General features: G+C 44.1%; 1 protein-coding gene across 14 annotated transcripts in view; it reads left to right on the forward strand.

The window, feature by feature from the left end:
- The window catches only part of ZMYND8 (zinc finger MYND-type containing 8), a 60,573-nt gene that overhangs the window by 39,611 nt on the left and 7,656 nt on the right, over positions 1-13,306 (forward strand). For all 14 annotated transcript variants that reach the window (XM_061560271.1, XM_061560272.1, XM_061560269.1 and 11 more), the window contains 9 exons: positions 506-583; positions 1,823-1,938; positions 5,037-5,266; positions 6,819-7,010; positions 7,311-7,451; positions 8,791-8,946; positions 10,022-10,314; positions 10,938-11,319; positions 12,419-12,889. In XM_061560271.1, the coding sequence (XP_061416255.1) occupies positions 506-583; positions 1,823-1,938; positions 5,037-5,266; positions 6,819-7,010; positions 7,311-7,451; positions 8,791-8,946; positions 10,022-10,314; positions 10,938-11,319; positions 12,419-12,889 (2,059 nt within the window). The remainder of the gene's footprint in view (positions 1-505; positions 584-1,822; positions 1,939-5,036; positions 5,267-6,818; positions 7,011-7,310; positions 7,452-8,790; positions 8,947-10,021; positions 10,315-10,937; positions 11,320-12,418; positions 12,890-13,306) is intronic.

Below are 13,306 nucleotides of genomic sequence, written 5' to 3' on the forward strand. Positions count from 1 at the left end.
GTGAACATGACGTTACAATACATAGAAAAAAACGTGAAAGGGTACAAACCAAACGGTACAGACGAGACAAAGAACCGATTGTGTTGCATCTTAATCGAGCCATCAATGTTGATTTGAAGCTTTCGTGACTGCAGGAATCCATACTCTTTGGTTCTTTCGGGCAAGTCACGTAGGTAGAAAATAAATAGATCACGACGTTTCCATCGCAACACAAGCGACCGTCATAAAACCTAGTAAATATTTGTTATCATAGGAGAGGGTGATTTGTTAGATGTGTACAAATAGGCTTTTAGTCGTGTGAATGCGAAGACAGGCGATATTGTACTGTGTACACGTGGGGGGGGGGGGGGGGGGGGGGTAGAGGTATCATATGAACGCCTACCTACACAAATATTTTTGGAATTCACCTTTTCTTAAAAGTCTTTTTTTTTATTTCATACAGACTTGCACAACTATAAATGTAACAATTCTTCGCTGCTTTGTGTACCGTCTTGTGTGTGTGCAGATGAACGAAATCGAAGTGTGTCCCGAGTGCTACCTCTCCTCATGCCAAAAGCGAGACAACTGGTTTTGCGAGCCATGTGTACGTTGACGGTTTCTCATGCTCTCTACTACCCGTGCCGCCCCCCTCCTCCTCCCTTGGTGGCACACAAAGAGATGCGTGGCTTCCTGCACCTCCGATTTAGCACGGTTGGCTACGTACAGTGCGAAAGACGTTCAACATGCATACGTGCAATGCATATATTTGCAAGTTGCTGCCTCCGTGTACAAATCCGTTGTGATATGGGGAAGCCTGCGGACTCCATAAGAGGAGAATTTGCAGTGCGCACATACGTTTTGGGGATTTAAGGAGGAATATGTCACGTGACTAGCAATAGGTTCATAATTTTGATGATTTAATATTCAAGTAGAAAAAATGCTAAAATCCTTACTAAAACGACATCACGTCCACGTTAACAGTGTGTGCGACAGGCGTAAAGTAAATAAAATAACTAGAACAAATTCTGCATCTCTTTTTTGTCTCAATATCTGTTGGTGTCTCTCCATGTGTCTCGATTTCCGTTTATCTTTGCATCTGCCTTTTTGCATTTCCATCTCTCCCTCTGGATCTCTGGGGAAACAGCTCAGTGCTGCCAACCACTGTGCAACAGCTATAACCCCATACAACGTTTTGAATGAAAAACACGGCTGACGTTACGTTATGCTATAGCAATGCCCAGTTTGCCACGTAGTGTAGGAGGAAGGAACTGCATGTTAGTTGAACAGTGTACTGTAGATTAGTATAAATCCTGTGCAGTCCTGCCAGATTGTGGAATTAATAAAATACCCTGAGTACATTAACATGAATGGTGGGCCTTTCATAGCTCATCAGATTCTTCCAGGGAAAATAAAGATTATACAAATTTTTATTCTGCTAAAACAAGATAACTAATGGGCCACCAAAGGCACTTCCATTCTCAGTGTCACAAAATAAAAATAAATCATTTAAATCGAGACCCTGAATTGTGACCATTTACCTAATCGACCGGACTGAATCCATCGATCCACCATTAATTGGAATGCTGCAAGTTCACATGCTGTTTTCTTTCCTACTCGGCTTTTGATCCATCTGCGGTTGATTAAAATGAGCACCAATTTTTTATGGAAATCAGCTGCAGTCATACTTGGGAGAAACTGCCGTCCACCATAGAAATGTGGAATTTCCACCACTTGGGGTAAAAAGAAGATGAGCACCATCCCACGCTTGTTGAGCAGGAGAGACTCGGAGTTTATATCGAGGCTTCGGCGTGTAAATTGGCATGTCGATGTTGTTGGTTCACAGAGCATCCCGCACCCATTGGTTTGGGCCAAGCTCAAGGGCTTTCCGTTCTGGCCAGCCAAGGCCCTGCGTGAGCGGGATGGACAAGTGGATGTGCGCTTCTTTGGCCAGCATGACCGGTAAGTCTCTGCAAGTGTCAACCTCAGCCATAATCTGTCCACTGCTGGATGAAGCTGTTCCCAAGCCATCACCGTCTCTCAGTCCTGCAGTTCAACAAGTGTTGTGCTGTGCAAAAACTAAAGCATGATTTAATCTATAATCAAACAGCTTCATACCTAGTATGTATTTAACAATTCATTGATATTCTTGGTTCTTTCGGTAAAGTCACGTAGAAGGAAAGTAATAAAATAATAAAAATAAAACATAATAAAATAAAATAATTCTCACGACGTTTCGGCTACAACGCAAGCAGCCGTCTTCAGGTGAAGAATGAGACACTACCAAGCTAGGAGCTTATATATAAGCTGCGTTGGAGGTGGAAGAGCGCCTTAACAAAAAGAATGTGCATATGAAGAGGAATTTAGCATATTCATGAATATTATTTTTGTTAAGGCGCTCTTCCACCTCCAACGCAGCTTATATATAAGCTCCTAGCTTGGTAGTGTCTCATTCTTCACCTGAAGACGGCTGCTTGCGTTGTAGCCGAAACGTCGTGAGAATTATTTTATTTTATTATGTTTTATTTTTATTATTTTATTACTTTCCTTCTACGTGACTTTACCGAAAGAACCAAGAAGATGAATCCCTGCAGTCACGAAAGCTTTAAATAGAAATTCATTGATATATAATGATACTTGGGGTGTATTCATCCAAAAGCATGCATGGTAATTGGCAAATTATGTTTCATGCAAAGGATATATTCATGTTACCCTCATCCAGGTTAGAGAAGAATCTGTTCTTAATTGAATTGATAAAATTGTAGTGCGTGACCATAGGAAGGAGGGAGAGCGCAATTTTCCCAAGACTAGCACCGAGGTGGTTCCCCAGTTTGTCCGATTTAAAGTTTAGTATTTTGTGAATTAGATAAAAAAAAGACTTCAAAACCCGGGTCAAGCGAGTTATTAGAAGCTCTCTGGTGACATCACTTCGACCTTTCTACTGTAGAATACACTTTAATAAAATGTTACAGTGACCTTGCGAGAGAGTGATTATGGAATGTTTGACCATAATTTTAAATAAATTTCTGAATCAAACCGGCTTGAAACCCATGTTGGACAGCCCAAGGACACAGCTTAGCAAGTAAGAATCTAACACTTCACCCTCCACCCACCCTGTCCTCAGTGAATCATCAATATTTGCCTGATTTCTGCAGCCTCATTTATATCTTGATTTGTTTCTCAAGAATCGTCGATGCTATTGCAACATTGTTTTAAGTATCAAAAATTGCAGTTTCTGTCAGATCGCCCTGGAACCGCCTGTGGCCAGTTTCTGGAGCAGAGCATATATTGTCTAGTCTAACGTTTAGTTCGCTTTGTTGATATACTGTACATGTAAACAGCGGATGAGATCACAGCTTGCAAGTGACCTGTTCTTTTGAATGCTATTGTCGCAGAATCGTTTATATAAGCAATGATGCAGAATTTCTTAATCCAAATGGCAACATACACTTCAGTATGTTACCGCACAATAAAAGCATGAGATGAATACCTTGAAGGATGGCATATGGAATCTCTTGAACATGTTAAATTAAGCAACTCGACATCAGCATCCCCACAGCCGACCTGTCATACATGGTCGTCGCCCATTCAAGCACTATGCAGGCTCAAGCACACTTACCATTCGAGACCTGACGAAATCAGGGGCATTACAGGTGGCTTAGTCATAATAGGCCACAGAGGGGGGCTTGGTGAGCGGCAGTGGTTAATGCAGAGAAACATGATTATGCTCCCAAATCTTTGCTTCCCACCTTCACTGGTGGAGTTTGGTTAAATAATCCCCAAGACACAAGGCATGGGGAAGCCCTCAGCCAACAGCAGTGGATTGACAAAAGGGGCTGTCCATGTATTACAAATCACCTGCATAAAAGTTTATGCTGCAGTACAGAATTTACAATAGGAGTGCCTTATACGCTGTGATCAATAAACATGTCTTGTATATGAATGTATTGGCGGTACACTGGTGCATGGTATACATTTTTATTTAAATTTTTTGCAATTTATTTTCCGGCGTTTTGCAACCCTGGTCAGAGTCTTGAGGGGTGCGTCAAATTTCAGTTCTCGTGACTTCGAAGCAGTCGGAAGATTAATGTTATGAGCAGCTGAACATGAAGCTTCACAGTTTGTTGCCACATAGCACCCAGGCTGATGGCAATTGGCTCCGCGTTTTGACTCGTGCCCTAGACAGATTTGACTAGTGCCCTAGACTTGGTCGGATGGCTCCTAAACCCTAAAGCATTCAGAAGAAGTACGACACAATCCCAACGTTCTACTTGCCGTACTATCCATCGGCGGTCCAAGACGACGAAGGTGATGATGCTCCAGTCCCACCTGAGGCTTGTAAGGCAGGCAAGAAAGCTGCTGCTGTTGCTCTGGGCGCTCGCCCTCCTGGTCGGCCCAAAAAATTGCGTAGCCCAGAACCAAATCAACGGTCAATGTTGACATTTTCAGCAAGTCTCAGTCGACTGAATAAACCTTCGAATTGCATCAAACTTGGCGACAGCGTCAATTAAAGACTGATAAACAGATTTGCGGATTCAAATTTAGATTTCGGACTGTTGTCTGAAGACCAGAGTGTTATGGTGCACTGGTGTACGGCCAATACGTCCATATGCTGCTACTACATATGCCTCACCAAATGAATGATTATTAATAAGCGATAATAATACTTTACAGACCTTTGTCAATTCTTTGCTGGACGAAAGCCTCTCCCACACCTTGTCGGTCGTGGGGGTTGTTTGACCATACGTCACCATGCTGGTTGGTGAAGGGTGAGAGCATAGACATTGGAGCATAGTACATACAGTACAACATTACATCTTTCTGCACTGCCCTCTGCTGACAACAAAGCCCTGCAGGAGCCTACAACAAAAGGCCATTAAATGCTAATTTAATAATTTCACCTTACACACAGCTGATGACTGGTAAAAAAATATATGTTTAAAAAATATATAATAATTAAGGCCTGCAGTTTGAGAAGCCCCACCCTAAGAGAAGGCTAAGTATGTAGTCGTGTATTTATCGCTGGTGTTGACCTCGTTGATTGTCACGCCTGCATGCAGGGCGTGGGTGCCGGTCAGCAACTGCTACCTGATGTCCAAGGAGATTCCCTTCTCGGTGAAGAAAGCTCGTGGCATCTTCAATAACGCCATGTCTGAGATGGAGGTGTACGTGGAGAACATCCGCCGGCGTTTCGGCCTCTTCAACTACGCGCAGTACCGTACGCCCTACACGCCCGATACGCGCTTCCAGATCCTGCGAGACCCCGGGAGCGGCATGCAGCCCAGTCCAGGTGAGACGCTTGCCTGTGCCACCGACACCCACAAGGATGAGAACAGCAGTAGTGTTATTTAATTAACCAGAACAGCAGCCTTGCTTTGTCTCAAGATTGTTCACCGGCCGTGTGCTCTGTTGTGGTGTTTTGCCAATTTGTGTAGTTTGGGCAATACTAAATTAAATAAATAAATGGACAAAGGGTGTTGTTTCACCACCGTAAAACAACATTTAAAACCATCAATTGATATTATAAATAGCAATCATCACCCCCTTCTGCAAAAACCTTGGTAGGACTCTCCTGAAAAAGAGTCATGTGACTCGGTGAGGATTTCCTGGTTAAACAAGTATAATAATTATAAATGATAATAATCATCCAATGGATTTCTGAACAATTGTATTCCAACAGTGTTTGTTTTTGAACAGCAAACTGATCCTGCGTATGGACCCTTAAATGTATCTTTGTAAAATTTTATGAAAATGACGCATAATGTATTTTATCAGCTCCGAGTCATTGAGTTGACCCACAACTTAGATTAGAATTCAATTTAAATTTTAGATTTTTGGTTTGCATGTTTTAAATGTGTGAAATAAACATGATTATCCTGTTTTTTTGTGGATTTTCTTTGGTTCTGTTATGATAATAACAATCATATAACACAATTTCCAAGGCAAATTTCACAAAACGGAAAAAATATTTTCCGATCAAGAGGTCGGAGGTGCGAATTCGGAGGTGTGATAAGATCCTAAAGCAGAATAATTGTCAGCATAGCACTAATTTTATCAGCGGTGACCAAGATGTAATACTAATTTGTCCAATTACTGCTAATTATAGATAACTGGTGTTTTAAATTTTATCCTCCATGGCTTAAGTGCCCAGTAGAATATGGTCAGGTGCTATTATTAGCACGCATAAAGTTTGGCAGTTCAATTTGTCCGTGCAACATGAATATATTATTTCACCGCAGTTGGATTACTGGAAAGCAATAATTGAAAGTGAATTGACTTCTATATAAAAATGAATAGCCCTTTTGTTTAAAATTATGTATTAAATGACAGAACTGTACAAAGGCATCTACAGCAAAGAATTTTAAGCTGCCAGCGCGAAAATATTTATCGCATGTTATTATTTTTGCACGGCATTTTATGGTTTGTGGCTTTTTGAGTGGCAGATTTGTGCCAGAAAGGTGCCACATGTTGACCTGAAATAAATCGACTTGGCTTGTGTTTGTGTTAGCATTTGATTTTTCAAAATAATTTTTTTTGTCAGTGTGTTTACATGGGTCATGGCATGTCTGTTGCATGTGTTTTTTTGTAAGGTAATGGTTGCGTGCATTGTGCGCTTATCCTTGCACATTGTCATAAGAAAATGCCTTGTGATTGTTGACACGTGTGCCCACTTGCATTTCCGCGAGTGCATTTGTAAGCACGATGATCGTTTTTATTGTCCCCTTGCATGTGAAACTGCTTGTGTAGTTGGTCGTGTATTATTCGTAAGATGTCACTTAACAGTGCTTGCTTCCGTTGGTGCGTGTGTGTGCCCCTCCCCGCCAACATCCCGTGCCTTGCAGATGAGGAGGTCGAGCGGGGAAAGCTGTCATTTGACATGGCTGCCTCACCCAAGGTGGTGCTGAGCCGTCTGGGGATGTCAGGTGGCTCCTTGGGCTACGGCGGGCACGCCTCCTCCGTGGGCACGCGCTCCCCGCTCAGCAACGTGTCGTCAGTCCCCACGGGCTCGGATGCTGAGACGGAAGGAGACCGGGGTGCGTACCGCACATCACAAATAGCGGGTCCTCTGCTGACTCGTGCATGCTCTTTGCGTGTGTGCGCGGCAAAGAATGAGGATTGTGGTTTGACTTTTAAATAGAGCGCTAAATTAATTTGTGCGAAGTTTGTTTCTTCACCTAAAATTATGGTAGTGACCATTATTATCTATTAGTAGTGCTTGGCGTCCATTTTGAACGCCATAAAAACGTGTTTTAAAAATGTGCCTGCTTTACGTGACACAGCTCTGTGCCCGTGTTCTATTGCAATAGCACGCTTTGTTGCATTTGGGTCTACAGGGTCACCGAGTACTCTCAAGGGCTCGCTTAAGGTGGAGAGCCCGGGTTCCTCCATCTCGTCATCAAGCCGCAATGTGATTCCTAAATCGGAGAAGCTGTCCCGCACCTCACCGGCCAGCAGCATCCTCAACCTCAAGCTGGGTGAGCGGCCGTGCGGCCACTGCCTCTTTCGCACCCAGCACACGGGTTGCAGCAGCTGCCCTCATTAGCCGCCTGAAGTGCAAAGGCGGCTCCACCTCCCACGATGTCGAGCATTCATAGTCAGTCCCGACCATAGCCGAGTTTGAAGAAACATGGATGAGCAAGAGGCTTAATGTGTAAACTCTTGTAATATGTTTTTAAATTGACTTTGTTTTAACGTTTTCTGACTTTTCCCGAACCATTTTGGTTACATTGAATCATATTTTGTGAAATGTTCTCCCATTACCTCGACTTGCCAAATTTTTTCACTTTCGTTTCCTTAAGGAATTTTGTTGCTTGTAATGTATTTATGTGTTAAGTGCAATTTACCTTTTTATTTGGTATTATTCACATTATATTGTATTCACACATTTAGTCTATTTGTTATTTAAATGGTTTCTAAATATTGTGTTCTTATTGTTCTTGATGTAACCCAGTTCGCGTTTGCAAAATGGGCAGTGCTGTTTCATATTGGCTCCGGGTTAAATACAGGATGCAAACAAATTTAGTGCCACCTAGCCCATATCTTTTGAATTGGGGATTCTGAAACTTGCTGCCATGAACACCAAATTATGGACCGTATCTAAATTTGAAAGTGGTGATTGTGCAATTCATTCTTAAAACAAAATCATTCAATGGTTAAATAATTTGAACTGAATCTCTAACGATTGCTCTTCATTGGTCATATATACTGACATGCCTGTCATTATGAGAGAATCCCCACCATAATATTAGGCTTATGTAGACCCAGAATGCTTTGTGGATTGGGTAAAGTGAAACAGGGTGCACGGCTATGTATATAACATAATTTTAAATCTTACTTCGTATGTCCAACATGATGGCACGTTATATTTCTGTGCATATTAATGTCACGGATATGTTACAAAAATGTGAAGCTCTTTATAGATATATATATTAAATTACATTGTTACTCTTAAAACGTGCGTGTCAGAATCAATACATTTCAGTTCGTATATATGTATTGTATGTAATTGTTTCACGTAAAACCTCGCAGGTACTAGAAGCACAGAATTTACCACATTTGTTTCAAGCATTGATTCTTAAGTCAAATCGCGATGTCAAATTGTTGCGATTCATGCAATTTTGAGGGAGGGCAAACCGCAACATGCATAATAAAACACCAGCCTGCTTGCTGCACAAACGACACCTTGTTTCCGTTCGGGGTTGGGTCACGAAACATCGACGTCTATCGCCTCCCTTTTGAATCTCGCTCTGCTGTAGCAGCAGCACACTCACCCGGCGTGCGTGTGCCCTCTGTTCTGATTGCGAACTCGTCCAGACCGTAGCAAGGCGGAGATGGACCTGGAGGCGCTGAGCGAGACCGTGCAGCAGAGCGCCGCGCCCGTTGCCATGGCCCCGTCGCCAAAGAAACAAATCAAAAATAGCTTCTTCCTCAACCTCGACAAGACCATCGCCAACTGCAAAGCCTCCCTCGGTACAGCCACCTGTTATTTATAACACCCCCCCCCCCCTCCTGCCTATGCGTGTTAGTAGACTGAGCGAGGCAGGAGTAGTTACTATGTTACCGTCATGGTCAGTGCACCATGGGGACCAGGGAAGTCACGTCGGGTAAAGCGTAGTACTTTGATAAGTCACCACCAGGATTATCGGATATTGTAGGTCTGGGGCTGTTAGGTGGTCAGGAGATGGCAGCGCAGCGTTGCTTTAAAGTCATCCGGACAGAATTTTGACTGCTTTCCCCTCGTGGGTTGTCCAGTATCCCCCCCAGATGCCAAGCAGTATCAGCAAAACAACTACATTAAGCAAAGCTTTTCTCACCAATACCTTGCATTTTATTTACAGAAAACTGCTGTAAATGGAAATTCCGCTTTTAAGTGTGTTATGCAACTGTCTACTGAAATTGAACAAAGCAACGATAAAAACGTTCGTGCACGAGGGTGCTATAAATGTCATGGCATTGTAGATGTAATCTTGAAGAGGAGACAGGCAGACAGCCACATGCTCATGAAACACATAAGTTTATACTTTTAATGGAACAAATCATGGCAAAGTGTCATGGTATTGTCTTGATGACCTCTCCTTTGAATGTTTTTGATGTTATTTGGACTGACATCTACCTTTAGCATTTGGTGCCTAGTTCCTTTTTGATGTTATTTGGACTGACAGCTACCTTTAGCATTTGGTGCCTAGTTCATTATACGGCCAGTGTAATATGAACAGGTTACAGCCTGCCGTGACCCTTGTTTAAACCTGTGATACTTGGGTACATTCTGAAGGGCCTTTGGTCGTTGCTGATGTTCATGATAACAACAGGTAATATCCCACAGCTGTTAACTTGTTGTGGTTTAACTAATAGTATTTTGTATGGGCTTTAGGAAATTAGTTAACTAGGAAAACATTTCAAGATAATAACCAAAGTGTATAAAAATTATTTGCACGTTTTGGAGCATTACATGTCGTGTGTTCTTACACAAAACGGGACGTTTAACCTTTTGCCATTTTTAAAGGTGCTTGTTTGTCTCCTTGAAACTGCCCGCTCACCAACTCAGGCATCAAGAAGATGGCATCCGAGGAGCAGAGCGACTGGGAGATGTCGGAGAACTCGAGCGAGAGTGAGGCCGACAGCGTCGCTGAGGACGACGACGAGAGGGGTCTGGCGGCTCGACGGGCGCGGCGCGTGGCGGCCTCTGCCACCTCGGCACCGGGCGCACTGGGCGCGGACGGCAGAGGCCGAGGACTCGGGGGTGGCGCCATCGCGCAGGGGGACGGCGGCGGCAACAGTGCTGGCAGAGAAGAGACGGCGGCCAGTGACAGCGGTGGTGTCAAGCAGGATCTGAGCCAGGTGAGTCGTAAGGGTGGATCCAGGACACTTGGCTGGCTGCACACAGACATAACGTGACGCATACCAGTCTCTTAAGGGAGCCTCCAATCTATTCAGACATTCATGTGATACCGCATCCCCCCCCCCCCCACCAGGTGATTAGTACTTGTGGGGACCAGGCCACGTGCCGCTGCTGCAAATAATAAGAAGCCAGTCCAGTCCATTAAGGGAGTCTGAAATTTGTTAAAGAATGACTTGGCCAGTGTTTGTCAAATTCCAATCTTTGTGATCCCTCACGGTGCAGTGTGTGGTAGTTTTTGTATACTACAGGACAGTACATGGCTTGATAGTTTGATGTCCAAAAATTTCCGTAAAATGCAATTGATTATTTGTATTCTATTTGCTAATTCAGGAGTTTTATTCCCAGCTAAAGCTAATGTCAATAATCAGTGATACATAAAGCAGTCTTGAATATTCTCCTTCACCAACCCACACTGATTAGCGTTTTGAAGTACTCTCAAATAACCCCTACGATTGACACTGTGTGGGGAAGCGCTGTACATTATTTAAATTAATATTAAAAATAGCTATCTCACCATAGTGTCTTTTGTCGTTTATTTTGAATGCGTTTTCACGGCTACTAGAACGGGAATATGAGCGCCAGGCAGGACAAAGCGGGCAAGGAGAAACCCTCTGGACGGAGGGATGCAGCTTCGAGCAGCCCGAGCGATGCTGATGAGAAGCAGGCACATCGCTCCCTGCGTGTGCGGGCGGCTCCCTGCAAGGAGGAGGATGACGACGACGATGACGACGACGACGACCCAGACTCGCCGCACTCCCTTGGCCTGGACAGCGACTCGGAGAGCGAGCTCGTCATTGACCTGGGGGAGGAGAGCCGCGATGAAAGGGGAGCACCGCCACCATCCTCACGGCGAAAGGGCAGGAATGGCGAGACAGGGAAACGGACGAGCCGATCTCCACCGCGAAAAGAGGCACCCTCAAATCCCACGCAGCATAGCACCAACAGTGAGTCGCTTGTCGTGCTGTGCCTTTGGCCGCTTTACGCGGAACATGGGTGGTGGTGGGGGGGCGGCACTGCGCTGTAGCCTTGTTTCCCACGCAAAAGACGAACAAGAGAAATGGCTGTGAAAGTCGGGTTGTTAAAGTGCGCCGAGGAGTGGCATAGAAGAGTTATATTCTGTCAAGTTAATTTTATTGTAAGCAGACATTGCCTCATGCTCGTAAGTGCATTTGAATATTAATGTATACAGTGAAACCTTGGATTGCGAGTAACTTGGTCTGCAAGTGTTTTGCAAGACGAGCACATTTTTTTAATAAATAATAATTTGATAAACGAGCGAGGTCTTGCAATACGAGCAGTACATACAGTATATGCTTTGTCTGCCGAGCGTCACGTGATCAACTGAGCCAATGGTTCTTCTCTCTCTCGCTGCGGGATTGTGGGTAATCGTTTCCCATGCTCGGTCTCAGTCGGCGTGCCTCACTCGTATAGTCAACATCCGTGTGAGCGTAGATTGTTTACTGTAGTGTTGTGACCACGAGTGTGCGTAAAGCATTTTTTTATTTTGTGTCCAAGTGTAGTTACTGTTCTTTAGTAACTGTACTACAACAATGCTTTTTGCCTCCTCAAAAGGAGGCAAAAGCAAGTGTCATTGGATAGGTTCCTTGTGAAAGTCGCACAAAAAGAAAAAGATTCCAGTGAGCCAACAGATGGCAGTGATTCCGTTACTGACAGTGAAAGTCGTCCAACACAATAACCCCCCTCCTCCTCTCTCTCGTCTCCCTCACACCAGCCACGATTACATTTAATTAATAAATTTGATTACTTTATATTAATTTTAAATTAAAATATAAAAAGGTACAGTATTTTGTATTAATCATTTTTATATGAATATTTTTGAGTTGTGGAACGAATCATTATTTCTAATGGGAAAATTCGCTTTGATATACGAGTGCTTTGGATTACGAGCACGTTTCCGGATCGAATTATGCTCGCAATCCAAGGTTTCACTGTGCTCACAGGCAGATCTAAGAGTTGATTGTTTTAAACGTCATTACAGAGCTTTTCCCAGCGTGGCTGTGCTATGCGCGTATGTCACTGCAGATCGTGCCAGCTCTTCGGCAGGCCCCCCACCAGTGGCCAAGCTCCCCGAGCCCTCCTCCACTGGTAAGGAGAAAACCTCCACTGCAAACCCCAAGCCGTCGTCCTCCTCGTCTTTCTCCTCTCCTTCCGCCTCGCCATCCATCACCTCCCCACCAGCCATCGTCTCCACCTCATCTGTCACCCCAGCCACCCCTGCGACGGTGGCAGTCGTGAGTCCCATCAAGAAGCAGCGGCTGCTTCTGCCCAAGGACAGTGCTGGAGGGCAGGGTGCTACTCCCAGTGGGTCTGCTGCCGCTGCCGCCGCCACCGCCACCACATCCACCACAACAACCACTCGCTCGTCTTCCTGGGCAGTCCCCGGCAAGTTCCAGACGTCCTCACAGAAGTGGCACAACCAGCGGATGCAGAGGCAGCAGCAGCAACAGCGAGAAGGGATGGGCTCCCGCTACGCCACCAGGCAGGCAACTAAAGGTCAGAAGGCAGCTTCCTGAAAATATACTCGCAAATATGTACATCGTTGCCGTTATCGTTAATCATCCATTTTTATGGTCTTGTCATCGTCTTGTCATCATTACTGTTATAAAAATCAGCAATATTTCTGTAATCGTCTCCGACATCATTGATAATGTTTTTGTCATCGTGACCATTTTTATTTACACAGTCTACAGTAAAACGAGTTCAGATATACTTGTTAGGAGATTTGATTTGCTAGAGAAATGCATCGAATTTGAAAACACCAGTAAATCGTAAAATGTATGCTATGATGTAATACATAGGTTCCTTCATTCAATAAATTGTTAACAAGGCCACTCAAGCACTAGTAAAATTGCGCCCTTGTGTTATGCATAACATGTACTCCATGTCTGTGTTCCCCCCTTGCTTGGTCAT

Source organism: Lethenteron reissneri, chromosome 26 (genome assembly GCF_015708825.2).
Source record: "Lethenteron reissneri isolate LAM-NWPU_2019-01 chromosome 26, ASM1570882v1, whole genome shotgun sequence".
Taxonomy (NCBI): domain Eukaryota; kingdom Metazoa; phylum Chordata; class Hyperoartia; order Petromyzontiformes; family Petromyzontidae; genus Lethenteron; species Lethenteron reissneri.